General features: G+C 43.6%; 1 protein-coding gene across 24 annotated transcripts in view; it reads right to left on the bottom strand.

The window, feature by feature from the left end:
- The window catches only part of BAZ2B (bromodomain adjacent to zinc finger domain 2B), a 270,525-nt gene that overhangs the window by 15,669 nt on the left and 239,822 nt on the right, over positions 1-15,034 (bottom strand). For 11 of the 24 annotated variants that reach the window (XM_072121914.1, XM_072121912.1, XM_072121913.1 and 8 more), the window contains 5 exons: positions 13,281-13,346; positions 5,455-5,499; positions 3,840-3,872; positions 1,685-1,750; positions 106-246 (listed from right to left, as the gene is read on the bottom strand). In XM_072121914.1, the coding sequence (XP_071978015.1) occupies positions 106-246; positions 1,685-1,750; positions 3,840-3,872; positions 5,455-5,499; positions 13,281-13,346 (351 nt within the window). The remainder of the gene's footprint in view (positions 1-105; positions 247-1,684; positions 1,751-3,839; positions 3,873-5,454; positions 5,500-13,280; positions 13,347-15,034) is intronic. The other 13 variants (XM_072121917.1, XM_072121927.1, XM_072121934.1 and 10 more) reach the window with 5 other exon arrangements.

Raw genomic sequence — 15,034 nt, 5'->3', positions numbered from 1 at the left:
GAGAAGATGTTTTTTTTTAAATAGCTTAAAAATTGGGAATGAAAGAATGAGATTAGACTCAAGAGACACATATGCATAATACATAAGATCTGTATGGGTACTTACCTTTTGGTCGGCCAAGCACATGTCTTCTGTTGGCTTCTTCATCTCCTTGGCCAGCTCTAGCTCTAAGCGGCGCTGTTCAAGTTTACGCTCCTTATTCAGGCGTTTCTCGTCTTGTTTTTCTTGTTTTAAACGTTCTCTTTCCTAAAGGGAATCACAGTAAAATGTAACATATTCTACTACCATTCTAGGGGCATATTGTCTTTATGGGAGCCCCAAATCTTCCCTGCCTCGTCTAAGGTATTTATATATAGGGCTAGGGCTGTGAACTGTATGTTTTCCCATTGTCTTGAACGTGGTTGTGAGAAACATTACACAAAAAATTATCCAAAGGGGAACTCGGTAAATTGTAAGGATCTGTATGGGTTCTAGAATTTGGATCCCCACTAATAATAATCCCCACTAATACAAAATCTTGACTTAAAGGAAATCTACCACCAGGATGAAAGATTGTAAACCAAGCACACTTACATGCTGGTGTGTGCCCCCTCTGACAGGAGCCGCTCTTATTTTAGCTTCTTTTGCCCTTGTTTTTTTTACCCAAAAATATGCAAGTGAGTCTGAGAGGCTCCGAGCTCAATTAACAGCTATGGAGTCCAGAGCCCCTCAGGTTCATCTGCACGTTTTTAAAGCCTTTTTATGTCAAAACAAGAGCATAAGAAGCTAAATATAGAATGGATCCTGCTAGAGGGGGCACACACCAGCAGGAAAGTGTGCCTGGTTTACAATCCTTCAGCCTGGTGCTAGATAACCTTTTAGATTTCCCATCGAGGGCATTTATGGACTATCCATGGATATCAGTCCCATGCTCACTATGAATTTGTAGTTCTCATCAGTCCCTACTATAGGATCCCAAAAACAACTATGGCTACGCTCACAATTTGTTTTTAGTGTCCATTGCACAGACCTGTTGAAAGGATCTCAGACATATTTTTACAATAGAGGGATAGTAGGATTCGTCCTCAGGTTCGCGGTGGGAGGTGGAGTTAACATTCACAGAAGCAAGTGATTGGCAGCTCCCGATGATCAGATGGTTTATATATATGGACAGATAAATCACTAAGGGAACACCCACATCGTACATTCAGCAGAAGGAGGCATCCCCGGCCTCCGCCGAACATACAATGTGGGTGTTCCCTCAATGACATCATAGACTGTAAGCTCTTGAGTCCCCCCCCCCCCCTCATCCTCATAGGGCAGTGATGGCAAACCTTTTAGACACCGAGTGCCCAAACTACATCCAAAACCCACATATTTTTCGCAATGTGCCGATGCAACAATTTAAACAGTAACTTATTACTCCCTGCTCTGTCACATGTTTAAATTGTGTAGGCACCTGAGGACACCAATACAGTAGAAGGAAGGAGTAGAAGTTTGTATTATCATTGCAGCGTCCTTCTAGGGTCCTGGGCTGCCTGGGACTGCAAGAGGCCTTGTGTCCTATCTGGCGAAGCCTGCCATGGGGAGATGGCATGAGTGCCCATAGAGAGGGCTCTGAGTGCCACCTCTGGCACCCGTGCCATAGGTTCGCCATCACTGTCATAGGGGGAAACTCCTTTAATTTCCTTCTCCCTTTACCTACCTCGGCCTTTTTACGAGCCTCTACAGCCTTTAGCAGCATAATGTGTTGTCTCCTCCTCTCTCGTTCCTAGCAAATCAAAAGTAGAATAAGACGCAAAAAGCCAAATTCACCATTTGGGGGGGAGGGGGGGAGAGAAGAAAATAAAAATACGACGGGGCATTTGATGAACATGAGGCTGAGAGTTGCAGAATCAGGACTGACACTAGTCACAGTGAGGGCTATAAATACAAGGCACGGAAGGTCAAGTTGTGCGCGGTTTTTTTTTTAGTCGAGGTTTAGAAAGCGGGTACAACAATCATAAGCGGTAAAAGTAAAAGCAATGAAAAATGAAGACGGTGTAAAAAAAAAACAGAAAAAAAAACATTACGTTGCACAAGGTTTAACTTATGGTCAGCTGCAGGGTGATGATCCGCTGTAAGGGATATGGAGAGGGGATGACGTGTGCCGGTCACCTCATAGCTGTGCGAAAGGGCCACTCACAGGGGACACAAGAGATTATATATTATATATATATATATATATATATATATATATAATCCTCTATTGTAGTCCTGCGGCATTTATATCTCTACTACTCATCGACAGCAAAATGTTTCTAACAGGGGTTTTTCTAAAAATTTTGATAACCGATCCGCAGAATAGGTCCTCAATATCAGATTTGTAGGGGGCCCAACGCCCATCTGAAGCCCCTGTAGATCAGCTGATAAACAGAGAATTGAGCCAGGGTAGTGGTCACACCAGGTTACAACAGATCAGCTCCCATTTATTTAAATGGCTGATAAGCTGCAATGACTCGCCTTGGCCACTACAATGAGAACGGCACTGTCCTCCTTCCTTTCAATTCTTTATCAGCTCCTGAGAACAGAGAATCTGTAGAAGTGCTAGCCCCACTAATCTGATATTGATAACTTTTCCTTAGGATCAACATTTTAAGTCTGGAAAACACCTTTAATATGTAAAATGTATAGTTTCCCAGTGCCTGGTCCAAAGACTAATGTCTTTACTCTGAAAATAGGAGCTATCCCGAAAATAAGCCTTTTTTGCCCTACCCGCAAAAAAAAAAAAAAAAGCCCTAGACTGTGGCACCTAGAAGCACAGTTCTGGCGTTATTTTAAAGTGGAAAATCTCACCCTTACTACCACATAAGATAATTGTGTTTCTATTTGCCACAGAGCTGAATATCTCCACTGTTAATAGGGCAATTTTAATATACAGCTCCCGACTCTCGTGATTTCACCTCTGAAGTCTTGAATTATGAATACAGCTCTAGAGTGCAATACATTCTGTTTCTCAGAATCGGTAGAGGTTCTAAATGGTATTAAAAGATGGACGTCAGTCCAGCAACAATCACATAAGCTGATTCCTCCATGATATTTCTTGCTTAGATAATGGGTCATGTAGATATTTACAAAAAAAGTGCTTTGTGCAGCGCTGCGTAATATATGTGCGCTATATAAATAATAATAATTATTATTATTATTATAAAAGTGAAGGTGACCGTCCTCTGCAAACCCTAGTCTGGGACCTTTCATCTATATCTACCTATACTATATTAAATGTCATTTTATAAAGAATATGCTAATGAGCGGAATGTTGCGGATCAGAATTGTTGCTTTAGCGTCAGATCTGTCAGCAGACCACATGGATGTTTCTGCTGATGGGTCTGTGATCTATAATCTTACATCAGCAAATAGTTTTGTGTACACATGAGGCCTGTTCATGAAGAATATACACATGCATGGATGTAAACATAAAAGGATTATCCAATTGACGCTCCTTTGATGCACTGCATAAAGTTAGTGACGCTGCACCTTTACTGCACGTAGGCCTCTCGATTCAATGCAAGAGAATTTAGAAAGGAAAGATACGACTTATTTCTCTGCAAATATGCAGGATAGTTGAAATCTACGCCTGTCAGCTTATGGGATGGGGGTAACGGGGGGGGGGGGTACAGCCTAAAGATCAGCGTGTGACGTGGGTTAATGAGCGGATGTAGGCAATGCACTGCGCTGTTAAGCCATGCAGAGGGGGGGGGAGAGATGTCATACGACAGCAGCCAGTGCTACACTTTATGCATTGCTAGGACAACCATATCACAACCAAAAGAAAAAAAAAATCACGATGCGGTGTTAAGACGTACAAAAATTAAACATACCCATACCATATCTAGTCTATGCCTCTCCAACTCCTGGGAGAAAGAGTTGGCACATCATTATGAAACAGAAATAAATGCAGATTACAAAAAAAAATTACCATTTGTGTAGAAAGAACAGAAAAAAAAAAAAAATTACCCCCAGCAGAACCCAAAACCAAAGCAAGGCAGGTAATACGTAAGCAGGATATTACTACTAAGAGTATACAGTACTGCTGCTAGAGAGCAGCTCAAGAAGGAGCAATATGCTCTACATTAGGTATATATACAATGTGGTCTGGGTCATAGCGACATCATCGGTATATAAAGAAGCGCAAAAAGTCCAAAGCGTCCAATCAAATCACTGGTAGCTTTGCTTTACACTAATTTACATCAAATGTACACGCGACACAGTGATGTCATCACATGGATACTGATTTATCTATATGGCACCTGTCACCAGATTTTTACCCCATTAACCTACTAGCACCTTTAGGTACAGTACGAAATGTCCCTCTTTTATGTGAAATCTCACCTGTTACATATGAAAAAAATAAGCAGAGAAGAGTCAAATTTTCCTGGGATGAGTCAAGTTTAGAGGCTTCAGAGACTCCCCTTTCTTCGGTTCTGCTTCAGTAATGCTTTTGGTGTCATATTAAAGATAAGGCTTTCATCCTTCCTTCTGATCAAACCAGATCTTGTGCTTCTCTGAGCTACAGACCCAGAGATACAGGCAGCTAAATGGATTTATATCTGCAGATCACATTTTTCCATCTATGCCTTTAACTGTCCATATCTCCAGTTTCTATAGAAAGGAAATTCTAGAAAGGACATTTCATACCCTACCTGAAGGGGCTGGTAGATTTATGGGGTAAAATCTGCTGACCAAGTCCATTTACACAAGGGGTGCACTTTAACAGTATTAAGATATATATATGTAATTTAAAGGGAACCTCTCGCTGGATGTTACCTCATTAAATTACTAGCTTCCTCACACACGGGATGTCCTTTCTAGAATTTCCTCTTTCCGTTTACTTTGTTATATCACCTACAAAGTCATGTAAAAAGAAGAGTTTTTTTTTTTCCTGAGATGAGTCACTTTTAGAGGATGCAAGGGGAGAGTCACTGTAGACAACTCTATTTGCTGTTCTTTACTACCTTAGAATCATGCTAGCAAATTAAAGATAAGAATCTCATCTTTTGGAATGAATCAGGCTTGTGGTTCTGGGGGCTACCAGAGATACAGACAGTGAAATAAATAGGTGGGAACTGGATCTTTATCGGCAGCTCACATTCAACTACCTGTATCTCTGGTTATATAGATAACAGCACCACAAGCCTGATGTAATCTGAAGCATGTGATTGTTAAATTTGATACCAAAATAGCTCTAGATACTATAGAATGGAAGAAGTGACTCATCTGAAGCAATAAATGACTCTTCTCACCTAATTTAATCTAATTTTCACATGACTTTGAAACTGAATTTTTAAAGGTAAACATGTAAAATGTCACCTAAAATAGGGAATTCTAGAAAGGACATTTCATCCCCTCCTTGAGGAAACTGCTAGTTTATTGGGGAAAAGCTGGTGGCAGTGTCCCTCTTAGGGAGTATTAATTAAATATAAGAAAAGTACTGACCTGGTGCTTCAAGAGAACAGCCTGCTGACGTCGCATTTCCTTTTCCTTTAAAAAAAAAAAAAGAAAATAATTTTATATTATTTATTTCACGCAAATCTGTCCATAAACACAAAAATATCCCATTCTAAGAAAAACATCAAAAATATTCAGTGCTCAATCTTAACATCTTAAAATCTTAAGACATTCTGCATATTTCGTTGTTGAAAGATGGAAGAGGTGAATAAATAACATGCTTTTGGAAGAGTCAAGAAACTGTGGTGGCTACAAGCACCCCCTAAAACTAGGGCCAAATCCCATTTGTAACGGCTGCTGTTCCATTACTAACCAGCAGGTGGCACTGCCCATTACATACATTCTCCATACTGATGGAAGGAAGCTTGTCCTATATATCTGCATAGACACTGAAGTATTCAACTTACAAAACACATCAATTACAAACTCAGCTCTGCTACATCTGCACCAATAGATGGATTCAATTCAAAGTAAACTTTGCTAAAATCTATGGTTCTTTTCAGCTCTTGATCTGACACAAATATATTCGGATGTACTGACAGCTTGACCTCACGTCTCAGGAGAATGAGTCCACACCAAATTTAGTTGGACCTAAGAAATGCAAGGTCTCTGCTATTCCCATTCATGTGTCTTCATTAACTTTGATGCACTTAACTAAATCCTGTAGACCCTATAGTATAGAGTGTGATCTGGTCAGTGAGTTAGACTATTCAGGGCGACTTCCAGGTCACACGGGAGTCTAGTCCATTCGTACGAGTAAATCATTGAAACTGGAAAATGTACATTGCACACAGATCCATCCAACATACCCATGGCATATAGATCACCTTATACCCTGTGTGTGCCTATATATAGCGTCTACATATAAATGTGCATTAATGGGCAGATTAAGACGGCCCTGGGTTGTATGAATATTATAGCCCCTACAAGTCTGGAATTACTTACTACATATGGTGCTAGAATCAGCTTCTTGGGGAATGGTGGATAAGTCCTTTCTGCTGCTTTCAAACTGCGGTTTCAGGACCATTGGAGGACCTTCAAAGGTCCTGAAATGCCTCTTTTGTACATGTGTATTGAAAGCAGGAAAAGATGTATGGGAATTTTATGGGTGAGTGGTCTGGGTGGTCATGGGCCCCCTAGAAGAATTGGGCCCCGTGCTACCGCCAAAACTGCCTATATTATAGCCCACTACTGTGTGCACTGCTATAAAGGTCTGATAGATACACCTACCTATATCAATATCAGGGCCTCATGTCTCTCTTCTGTATGAATGCTGTAGGTGAGAATCAGTGTAACTCCAGACTTGTGTAGTCAGGACTACATATTTCCATCTCAGATATAAGAATAGCCCTTTAAAGGTTAAAGTAGTAATGACCTATGCAAAGTCTAGGTCACTAATTGCTGGCAGTGCATTCAGATAATACCTGCTCTGCCTCCCTACACAGAGGATGGAAACTAACACCCATCATTCATCCCCATAGACTGTAAGCTCTTGTGTCACCCCCTCATCCTCATAGACTGTAAGCTCTTGTGTCCCCCTCATCCTCACAGACTGTAAGCTCTTGTGTTACCCCCTCATCCTCATAGACTGTAAGCTCTTCTGTCACCCCCTCATCCTCATAGACTGTAAACTCTTGTGTCACCCCTTCATCCTCATAGACTGTAAACTCTTGTGTCACCTCCTCATCCTCATAGAATGTAAGCTCTTGTGTCACCTCCTCATCCTCATAGACTGTAAGCTCTTGTGTCACCCCCTCACCCTCATAGATTGTAAGCTTTTGTGTCTCTCCCTCAACCTCATAGACTGTAAGCTCTTGTGTCACCCCCTCATCCTCATAGACTGCCAGCTCTTGTGTCACCCCCTCATCCTCATAGACTGCCAGCTCTTGTGTCACCCGCTCATCCTCATAGACTGTAAGCTCTTGTGTCACCCCCTCATCCTCATAGACTGCAAGCTCTTGTGTCACCCTCTCATCCTCATAGACTGTAAGCTCTTGTGTCACCTCCTCATCCTCATAGACTGTAAGATCTTGTGTCACCCCCTCATCCTCATAGACTGTAAGCTCTTGTGTCACCCCCTCATCCTCATAGACTGTAAGCTCTTGTGTCACCCCCCTCATCCTCATAGACTGTAAGCTCTTGTGTCACCTATTCATCCTCATAGACTGTAAGCTCTTGTGTCACCCCCTCATCCTCATAGAATGGAAGCTCTTGTGTCACCCCCTCACCCTCATAGATTGTAAGCTTTTGTGTCTCTCCCTCATCCTCATAGACTGTAAGCTTTTGTGTCTCTCCCTCAACCTCATAGACTGTAAGCTCTTGTGTCACCCCCTCAGCCTCATAGACTGTAAGCTCTTGTGTGACCCGCTCATCCTCATAGACTGTAAGCTCTTGTGTCACTCCTCATCCTCATAGACTGTAAGCTCTTGTGTCATCCGCTCATCCTCATAGACTGTAAGCTCTTTTGTCAGCCCCTACTCCTCATAGACTGTAAGCTCTTGTCAAAGAGCCCCTCATCCTCACAGACTGTAAGCTCTTGTGTTACCCCCTCATCCTCATAGACTGTAAGCTCTTCTGTCACCCCCTCATCCTTATAGACTGTAATCTCTTGTGTCACCCCCTCAGCCTCATAGACTTTAAGCTCTTGTGTCACCCGCTCATCCTCATAGACGGTAAGCTCTTGTGTCACCCGCTCATCCTCATAGACTGTAAGCTCTTGTGTCACCCCTCATCCTCATAGACTGTAAGCTCTTGTGTCATCCCCTCATCCTCATAGACTGTAAGCTCTTGTGTCAGCCCCTCATCCTCATAGACTGTAAGCTCTTGTCAAAGAGCCCCTCATCCTCACAGACTGTAAGCTCTTGTGTTACCCCCTCATCCTCATAGACTGTAAGCTCTTCTGTCACCCCCTCATCCTTATAGACTGTAATCTCTTGTGTCACCCCCTCATCCTCATAGACTGTAAGCTCTTGTGTCATCCCCTCATCCTCATAGACTGTAAGCTCTTGTGTCACCACCTCATCCTCATAGACTGTAAGCTCTTGTGTCACCCCCTCATCCTCATAGACTGTAAGCTCTTGTCTCACCCCCCTTATCCTCACAGACTGTAAGCTCTTGTGTCACCCCCTCATCCTCATTGACTGTAAGCTCTTGTGTCACCCTCTCATCCTCATATACTGTAAGCTCTTGTGTCACCCCCTCATCCTCATAGACTGTAAGCTCTTGTGTCACCCCTCATCATCATAGACTGTAAGCTCTTGTGTCACCCCCTCATCCTCATAGACTGTAAGCTCTTGTGTCACATCCTCATCCTCATAGACTGTAAGCTCTTGTGTCACCCCTCATCCTCATAGACTGTAAGCTCTTGTGTCACCCCCTCATCCTCATAGACTGTAAGCTCTTGTGTCACCCCCTCATCCTCATAGACTGTAAGCTCACCCCCTCATCCTCATATACTGTACGCTCTTGTGCCACCCCCTCATCCTCATAGACTGTAAGCTTTCTGTCACCCCCTCATCCTCATAGACTGTAAGCTCTTGTGTCACCCCCTTAGCCGCATAGACTGTAAGCTCTTGTGTCACCCGCTCATCCTCATAGACTGTAAGCTCTTGTGTCACCCCTCATCCTCATAGACTGTAAGCTCTTGTGTCATCCCCTCATCCTCATAGACTGTACGCTCTTGTGTCAGCCCCTTATCCTCATAGACTGTAAGCTCTTCTGTCCCCCCCTCATCCTTATAGACTGTAAGCTCTTGTGTCACCCCCTCATCCTCATAGACTGTAAGCTCTTGTGTCATCCCCCCATCCTCATAGACTGTAAGCTCTTGTCTCACCCCCCTTATCCTCACAGACTGTAAGCTCTTGTGTCACCCCCTCATCCTCATTGACTGTAAGCTCTTGTGTCACCCTCTCATCCTCATAGACTGTAAGCTCTTGTGTCACCCTCTCATCCTCATAGACTGTAAGCTCTTGTGTCCCCTCTCATCCTCATAGACTGTAAGCTCTTGTGTCACCCTCTCATCCTCATAGACTGTAAGCTCTTGTGTCACCCTCTCATCCTCATAGACTGTAAGCTCTTGTGTCACCCTCTCATCCTCATAGACTGTAAGCTCTTGTGTCCCCCCTCATCCTCATAGACTGTAAGCTCTTGTCTCACCCCCCTTATCCTCACAGACTGTAAGCTCTTGTGTCACCCCCTCATCCTCATTGACTGTAAGCTCTTGTGTCACCCTCTCATCCTCATATACTGTAAGCTCTTGTGTCACCCCCTCATCCTCATAGACTGTAAGCTCTTGTGTCACCCCTCATCATCATAGACTGTAAGCTCTTGTGTCACCCCCTCATCCTCATAGACTGTAAGCTCTTGTGTCACATCCTCATCCTCATAGACTGTAAGCTCTTGTGTCACCCCTCATCCTCATAGACTGTAAGCTCTTGTGTCACCCCCTCATCCTCATAGACTGTAAGCTCTTGTGTCACCCCCTCATCCTCATAGACTGTAAGCTCACCCCCTCATCCTCATATACTGTACGCTCTTGTGTCACCCCCTCATCCTCATAGACTGTAAGCTTTCTGTCACCCCCTCATCCTCATAGACTGTAAGCTCTTGTGTCACCCCCTCAGCCGCATAGACTGTAAGCTCTTGTGTCACCCGCTCATCCTCATAGACTGTAAGCTCTTGTGTCACCCCTCATCCTCATAGACTGTAAGCTCTTGTGTCATCCCCTCATCCTCATAGACTGTACGCTCTTGTGTCAGCCCCTCATCCTCATAGACTGTAAGCTCTTGTGTTACCCCCTCATCCTCATAGACTGTAAGCTCTTCTGTCCCCCCCTCATCCTTATAGACTGTAAGCTCTTGTGTCACCCCCTCATCCTCATAGACTGTAAGCTCTTGTGTCATCCCCCCATCCTCATAGACTGTAAGCTCTTGTCTCACCCCCCTTATCCTCACAGACTGTAAGCTCTTGTGTCACCCCCTCATCCTCATAGACTGTAAGCTCCTCTGTCACCCCCTCATCCTCATAGACTGTAAGCTCTTGTGTCACCCTCTCATCCTCATAGACTGTAAGCTCTTGTGTCACCCTCTCATCCTCATAGACTGTAATCTCTTGTGTCCCCTCTCATCCTCATAGACCAGGGATGGCGAACCTATGGCACGGGTGCCAGAGGTGGCACTCTAAACCCTTTCTGTGGGCACCCAGGCCATCAACCCAGAATGAAGTTCACCAGACAGAACTCAAAGAATCTTCCTGCAGAACCTTCCTACTATGATAGATGAATTTGCCCTCCTCCTTTCAACTGGGTTGGTGTCCTTGGGAGGCTGAAAGATTGAAAGTTGTCAATGTACAAAGAGAAATACATTACTGCTTAAATTTCTGCGCTGGCACTTTGCAATAAATAAGTGGCTTTTGGTTGAAGTTTGGGCACTCAGGCTCTAAAAGGTTCGCCATCACTGTAGACTGTAAGCTCTTGTGTCACCCCCTCATCCTCATAGACTGTAAGGTCTTGTGTCACCCCCTCATCCTCATAGACTGTAAGCTCTTGTGTCCCCCCTCATCCTCATAGACTGTAAGCTCTTGTGTCACCCCCTCATCCTCATAGACTGTAAGCTCTTGTGTCACCCTCTCATCCTCATAGACTGTAAGCTCTTGTGTCACCCTCTCATCCTCATAGACTGTAAGCTCTTGTGTCCCCCCTCATCCTCATAGACTGTAAGCTCTTGTCTCACCCCCCTTATCCTCACAGACTGTAAGCTCTTGTGTCACCCCCTCATCCTCATAGACTGTAAGCTCTTGTGTCACCCCCTCATCCTCATAGACTGTAAGCTCTTGTGTCACCCCCTCATCCTCATAGACTGTAAGCTCTTGTGTCACCCCCTCATCCTCATAGACTGTAAGATCTTGTGTCACCCCCTCATCCTCATAGACTGTAAGCTTTTGTGAGCATGGACCTCACTTCTATTGTTCCATATGACTGTTTGTACTCTGTAATGTAATATTATATTTGTATAGGTCTCCTATGCGTTGATGGTGCTATATGTATAATGAATATTATTATTGGACATGTACAACAAAACCCATTGTCAGTGTCCTGAGAGCAGCACACAGTTGTGTACATGTAGCCTTACAGAGGGATCTGTGTTACTGTTCCATAGATTTCCTATACTCAGCTATGAGAAGTATATGGTGTATATACTGTTGGTTTTATTAAGCCTATTAATATATATAACTCACAGCAGAGATCCGGAAAGTGGTAAAAGTATCTTGATCCCATCACCAGAAGAGAACAATTATATTTACAATCCTTGTGCCCAATAACTAGAGAATACACAGTGAATGTGTCACTGCCCGCGCCCCCCTCTGCCCGGAGGACACAGGACCCTGATATCAGCCTGGTCATATGCTTTACACTGCAACATCCAAGTAGGGGATACATGGAGAGGAGGTTTCCTCATTCGGCAGGGGTTAGGGGGTCTTAATGCTCCTAATAAGTGGTCCCTATACCTAATATATTTCTAATATGGGGAAACCCCTTTAAACCTTCAGCAATGTCCTTTATACATATCCATGAAATACAGCTATTAGAAGTGCCTGTGAAGCCAAAGCACAAAGGGGCACAGGTAACACCCCACAGAACCCTTCTGGCTCATTAGAATAATTATAAAAGTTGATTTTAGAAGGAAGGAGGCCATGGATAACAAATATAAGCAGATCACCATAGTCACGGTGCCTGGATCTATGAGTAATGTCACTGGTTTATCCTGGTGGATTTTGATGGTAGATTTCCTTAAAATTACAATTAAGCTCTCCAGCCAATCAGCGAAAGGACCCTGATTCAAACTAGGCTGTAGATTATGGATACTTCAGTAGATCGCATGCTATCATAGACCTAATGGAGAATGTCAATGTGTTCACGGTCTCCTCTACTCTACAGGATGGAGACATTGGGGCACTTTTACTAAGGGTCCGTTGGACGCATTTCAGTCGGGTTTCGCAATTTTTTTCCCAATTTGCCCCGGGTTTTTGGCCCACGCATAGGCGCCGGCTTGCATGCGACACAAATCTGGGGGCGTGGACGTCGGACAACCCGTCTGATTCGGACAAACCGCGGAATTTAAAAACCAAATTGTGTCGCAAGATCAGCACTTACATGCACCGGGAAGAAGAAGGTGAACTCCGGCGGACCTCAGCGGGGAAGCGACACATGCAGGAAATTGGACGCACGATCTTAGTGAATCGCGGCAGCTCTGAATCCTCGTCAGACATTCCGGATCGGCTGCGTCAATGGGACGGGTAATTAAATGTGCCCCATTGTCTCTTTGTAAAATAATGACCTTGACTCCCAGTTCTGGAGAGCTGTATGCAGTGAGCTCCCCCTAGTGGTGACTAAAGGAAGCCAAATTTTTATCACTGTGCAGAATTGTCCTAATGCATGATCAAATTTTGAATCCTTTTTGCACTACGGTGTCTTGATCTAAGATGATTAGAAAGCAGTGATTTCACCTTAACGTGTCCTTGCTCCTGGATCGGTGTGGCAAGAGTGTTTTTTTCCCGAGGTTTATAAAACTTATCGTTTTGTCTGTGTATACGAAGGCAGGAGATGTGGAACCCTACCCTTAGAAACTAGTCAATACAAAATTTAGGATCTATAGTAAGTAAAGCCAGTAATTCGGTAGAGTATGACCGCGGTGGCCCTGGGCCCTTGTGCATCCATGCTCTAGATTCTAGCAAAAGCATGTCACTCAGTCTAAGCGGCCTAACCACAGCAAGTCAGACAGAAAACGGTAGCAAATGATGCTCTTATCTAAACTAACCTTTATCCGTTTCTCGGCCTCCAATATTTTGGCATTTGCTGCGTCTTCTTTCCTTTTCTTTTTAGCCTGTGCATGCAAAACAGGTCTCAAGGTCATGCAACAGCACAACTACAATCTGAACACTTTATCAGATGCTAGAGAAAGCCTCGTGCCCTAGCCGGTGACAGAACAATACAGGACACAGTGCACAATGGAGCCGCACATCTCCTGCATGATAATGTATAGAGTCCTCCTGCCAAGGAAGTGATGGCTGTGGGGCTAGAAGGTCAGGCACCCTTCATACTAATACTCCGGCACTGGATCATCATCATAAATCATACATTAAATATTATGGGAGGATAGAGATATAATGTGTTTCTATGGCATAACCCTGTCCTGGCATCATAAGTCATAATTAATCACCAATAAAAAAATGTATCTTACATTGATTGCAACCTAAATGAATCATATCTGTGCACATTGCCCACCTAGTCCTACCAACAGAGAACTACAATGGAGTATAGGAGTCTGGCCACCATCTCTCAATAGCAAATAAACCAATATAAAATGAGTGCTTTTATGACTTCTTTCCAGGTATGGATATTCCATATGTGTAGCTGTATAGGGGCCCTGTAGAGAATGGGGCTCAGTGCCACCAATTCTGAGCGGGAAAAGTGCTTACCTGCTGAATACACTGGACTCATGACTAGGAGTCCAGTGTTTTCTTTAAGCACACCTGTTAACCACACAACCCAAATTTCTCTTGACCTTTTCGGCTCAAGGGCAGGGTGTGAAGTCCAACCATATACTAGTAATTGGTTTGTCTCAATGCTTATTATAATATATAGTTACACAGAACAAGGGTAAACACATTAAGGTCAGTATGAAACGACTTATATTAATTGTGCCTAATGGGGCAGCATCGACTTGTGTTTTTGTTCAAAACGTATAAAGTGCACTCAAGTTATGTCAAGATGTTATGATCTCCAACCTCATACACGAGCAGCTACTCATGATCCATCAAGTCATGTAATAGGGATGTTATTTAATCACTTGTGTCCTCTAAGGACCACTGAAGCTGGAGCCGGACCTCCTGAAATGTTAGTATGGCCTTTTGTCCACTTTCAGCAAATAATTGATATTGTTTGTGTAATAAAAAGTTATGCAATTTTCCAATATACTTTCATTCTATAGGAAAATTCATGTTTACTTACTGTGGATAAAAAAACAGTCCCTGGTCATGTGATATCACACAGGTGCACGGCTCATTATATATCCCTGGTCCTGTGATGTCGCACAGGTGCACACATTGTTCTATACCTGGTTATGTGATGTAACATACGTGCGGGGCTTGTTCTATAGCTGGTCGTGTGATGTCACACAGGTGCACAGCTCGTTATATTCCTGTTCATGTGATGTCACACAGGTGCACAGCTCGTTATATCCCTGGTCATGTGATGTCACACAGGTGCACAGATCGATATATACCTGATCATGTGATGTCACACAGGAACACGGCTCCTTATATCCCTGGTCATGTGATGTCACACAGGTGCACAGCTTGTTTTATACCTGGTCAAGTGATGTCACACAGGTGCACGGCTTGTTATATTACATAGCTCTGGTTATTCTGTGATACTTAATGAGTCCTGCACCTGTGTGACATCACATGATCGTGGATACTGGAAGTAAACTATGAAGTTTCCCATAGACCTACAGCAAGTAGATATATAGAAAAACATGAGGAATCGATACACTAAGTACAGGGGCGTAAC

This window comes from Engystomops pustulosus, chromosome 8 (assembly GCF_040894005.1).
Source record: "Engystomops pustulosus chromosome 8, aEngPut4.maternal, whole genome shotgun sequence".
NCBI classification, from domain to species: domain Eukaryota; kingdom Metazoa; phylum Chordata; class Amphibia; order Anura; family Leptodactylidae; genus Engystomops; species Engystomops pustulosus.
Note: the sequence above shows the minus strand (reverse complement) of the source record. Positions and strands in the feature narration are given on the sequence as shown.